Source organism: Chanos chanos, chromosome 7 (genome assembly GCF_902362185.1).
Source record: "Chanos chanos chromosome 7, fChaCha1.1, whole genome shotgun sequence".
Classification (NCBI taxonomy): Eukaryota; Metazoa; Chordata; class Actinopteri; order Gonorynchiformes; family Chanidae; genus Chanos; species Chanos chanos.
The window spans coordinates 4,344,159-4,347,880 of NC_044501.1; the positions used below are offsets into that span (position 1 = coordinate 4,344,159).

The window sequence follows — 3,722 nt, forward strand, 5'->3', positions numbered from 1 at the left end:
ATATGTACTAGGATTTGATTTATTTCTTATATAATCAATCATCTACCAGCTTTTGAATATAGAAATATAGAAGACAGTGAACAGATGAAGTTCACTACAGGTGAGTATTTTATGTATATACATGTAAATAAAGATCTCTCCCTTTGTATATACTGAAGACATAAAGTTCAAACTAAGGGTAATTCCTTTCTCCAAAAACACTATGAATCTGAACAGCTCTATATAGCAAAGTGTATGTATTTCTGTGTTAATGATGTGTGTGTGTGTGTGTGTGTGTGTGTGTGTGTGTGTGTGTCTTGTCTTTGTTCATGCACATTTGTAAGTTTTGTTATAACCTAACCTGTACACACAGTAAGTCTGCCTGCCCAGCTGCCACTTATTGTACAGAAATCTGGAAGCTTAAGGTTTAATAAAAGACTCTAATAAAATAACAGGATCTTTCAGTCGGTCAACACAACATATTTAAGCAAAGTCTATGCAGCAAATGTCAGTGTCAAAAAAATCAATATGACATTGACATCCAAAAATCCAACAATTTAATGAAATTAATATTTACATTGTTTTGTATTATTCGTATTGTTTGTTAGTTAGAGCACAGTAGAGCACTGAGATGATTATTTGGGGAGATTTAGCGCCCCCTCCTGGGAATCAGAGGTAAATCAGCAGCACTGGATTTACTTTTGTAAATGAATTTTCTAAAGGAAAAGGGCAAGGTTGGCTACACACACATATATACATTTATGGAACAACTGATAGAACAAATTGACAAAAATATAATTTAATTTATTTTAGTTAAGTTTAATTTACTTTCATTTAATTTGAAAAAATGTTCACTTTTCAAAGGCATTAAGGTCAATTATAATTCAATGAATCACTAATCAGTCCACAGTTATTCAGTTACACAAATAAGATGTCCAAGTATCCATACTGTAATTCTGAATGAACTAAATGAGTCATAAAAAGATTGTTCAAGAGGAATTACCCACATGTGTCTATGACTGTAACGCCCCTGGTCTAAAGTTCAGTTTAATTTTAAGAAGAAATTGACGATAATAATGGTTATTATTCAGTGGTGAAGTGTGGCATTGTGCACATGTCCACAGTATTTTGTTCTCTGGGAGAACCTTTGTCTGACATACAGCCACTCCCCACCATACAGACCAGTTCCGTTCTGACCGACCAGTCGGATTTTGAAATAGACATTAAGTTAAACGTGTGTTAGCATGGCATGTGGAAGTCATATGGGAACTGAGAGCAAGAACTAAGAGAGATGCTACAATTTCAGGATATCGTCTGGCAGTCATTAACATCAAAGAGAGTCAGAGAATATCCCTCCACAAACGATATCCCTCCTCCAAAATTCATCACATCTGTATCAGTGCACGGCACTATATACTACACTGGCTGACATATAACCAAGTGTAATTTTTATATCAACATATATTTTTCTTTTTTTTTTATTTCTTTTTTTTTTATCGGTCGTATGTACAGATGGTCTTAAGTCCCACATGTCGTAAGTAGGGAAGAGGCTGTTTTTGGTAAAACCTCTTTTGATGATTTATGAGTAGATTTGGAGAGAGATATGCACTGAGATGTGTATCTAGATAAAAGCCAACCATTTTATTTCTTTTTTCCCAGAGTCAAGAAAGTTGTCTGAGATAAGGATTGTACTGGTGGGGAAAAGCGGATCAGGGAAGAGTGCAACGGGAAACACCATCCTGGGAGAAGAACTGTTTAAAACTAGTCCCTCATTTGCATCTGAAACCAGAACCTGTGAGAAACACTGTAGAGAAGTGGATGAGATGAAAGTCTCAGTTACTGACACCCCAGGGCTGTTTGATACTTCGCTGATGGAAGAAGAGCTGAAAAGTGAAATAGAGAGATGTATTAACATGTCAGTTCCTGGACCTCATGTGTTTCTCCTGGTGATCAGACTGGGGGTGAGATTCACAGAGGAAGAGAAAAATGCTGTGAAGTGGATACAGAAGAACTTTGGTGAGGAAGCCTCACGCTACACAATCATACTACTAACACACACTGACACACTGCGGGACAAAACGGTTGAGGACTGCATTGCAAGTAGTCCTGAATTTCAGATGATCATGAACAGCTGTGGGAAGAGATATCATTCATTCAATAATGAGAATGTGAAGGACAGAGGTCAGGTTTCAGAGCTGATAAGGAAAATCCATTCCATGGTGAAGAAGAATGGTGGAAAGTGTTACACTAATGACATGTACAAGGAGGTTCAGAGACGGATTGAAGAAGAGAGAAAGAGAAGAGAGGAAGAGGAGAGGAAGAGGAGAGAGGAAGAAGAGAGGAAGAGAAGAGAAGAGGAAGAGAGAAGGATAAGGGAGGAGGTTGAAAGAAGGATAAGAGAGGAAGAAGAGAGAAAGAGAAAAGAAGAAGAAGAGAGAAGGATAAGAGAGGAGGTTGAGAGAAAAAGAGCAGAGGAAGAAGAGAGAAAGAGAAAAGAGGAGGAAGAAAGGAGGAGAAGAAAGGAAGAAGAGAGAGGGGAAAAAATGGAGACTGTTGGATTGAGTGTTGCATCAGCAGCAGGTGGTGTAGCAGCAGCAGCAGGAGTTGGTCTGATGTTAACACCTAGTATAGTGATTGTGGGACCTGTAGTTCTTAGTGTGGGTGCTGTAGTTGGTTCAGTGGCACTGGGCAAACTTCTTTATAATAAATTTAAAAAGAAATCCAATCTGCAAGAAAATCAAAACATATCAAATCTGAAAGAAGGAGGAGATGGGAGCTAGACCATAGTAATGGGAAATCAAATTAACCTCTCTCATAACAGCAGAATGCTGTCCAAGTGTGCACCTTTTTCTTGTAAAGTTCAATTTCAGCACCCACCCATTCATGGATTTCAGCACTGTTTGTGTACAGCCAAAAAACAACACTTCAGAAGATCATGAAGAACAGGGGACACAGCTCCACTCACTCAACTCACATCAGCCACATTACAGGAAAGACAAGCCAGAGACAAGATGAGTTGCCTCGCAAGTTTTCAAGAGATCAGTTTGTTTCTTTTTTGAACTCTTGTTTTTAAGGTTTTAACCTTGAGAAATTACGCAACCTCAACTACAACTCCAAAGGGACAACTTCCTCCAGCCATGGTCTCATCCTGTCCACCCTTCACTCCATGACCTTCTCCTCAAGAAGTATTTTTAAAAACTCCAGGACAGATCACTGCTCTGTCTTCAACACTGTGAATGAGTCCTGCATGTGTGGACTGAGGGTGGGGTTTTCCTCACCCACACCACACCACAGTAATACAGCCCTAATGCACTGATCTTTATGCAATTCATTATGTCAATTATATAATGACGCTGATACACGTGATTGTTATTAAACACCAACCAATCACAGTGATTCACACTCTTATAGCATCACAAACAATTAAATACCTTATGCATATTCAATCGGGATTTAACATTTTTTACTTTCAGTTTATATTAATATTCATGTGTTTGTTTCTTTTTAATGAGTATCGTTGACATTTTGTTTGTATTTTCTTTGGTAGATTTCTAAACATTTAGTACATCTGGCATGTAATTAGGCTGTCATGTTGTGATTTCATGAATTAACGTCTAATTGTTGCTGTGTGTTGACAGTTTGGGTTGATTATACTGATGTGTCTTTGCATTTGCGTGCTGTGCTCCTGTCTGTATTTAACCTTAAAAAGACGTCTTGATGTTGTTACAGAATACGCTGCCTAG

General features: G+C 38.0%; 1 protein-coding gene across 1 annotated transcript in view; it reads left to right on the forward strand.

Annotated features, from left to right (window-relative positions):
• Positions 1–3,722, forward strand: part of LOC115817179 (GTPase IMAP family member 4-like) — a 3,798-nt gene extending 76 nt beyond the window's left edge. The window contains exons 2-4 of the mRNA XM_030780443.1: positions 1,639–2,640; positions 3,054–3,164; positions 3,709–3,722. Of these exons, the coding sequence (XP_030636303.1) occupies positions 1,639–2,640; positions 3,054–3,164; positions 3,709–3,722 (1,127 nt within the window). The remainder of the gene's footprint in view (positions 1–1,638; positions 2,641–3,053; positions 3,165–3,708) is intronic.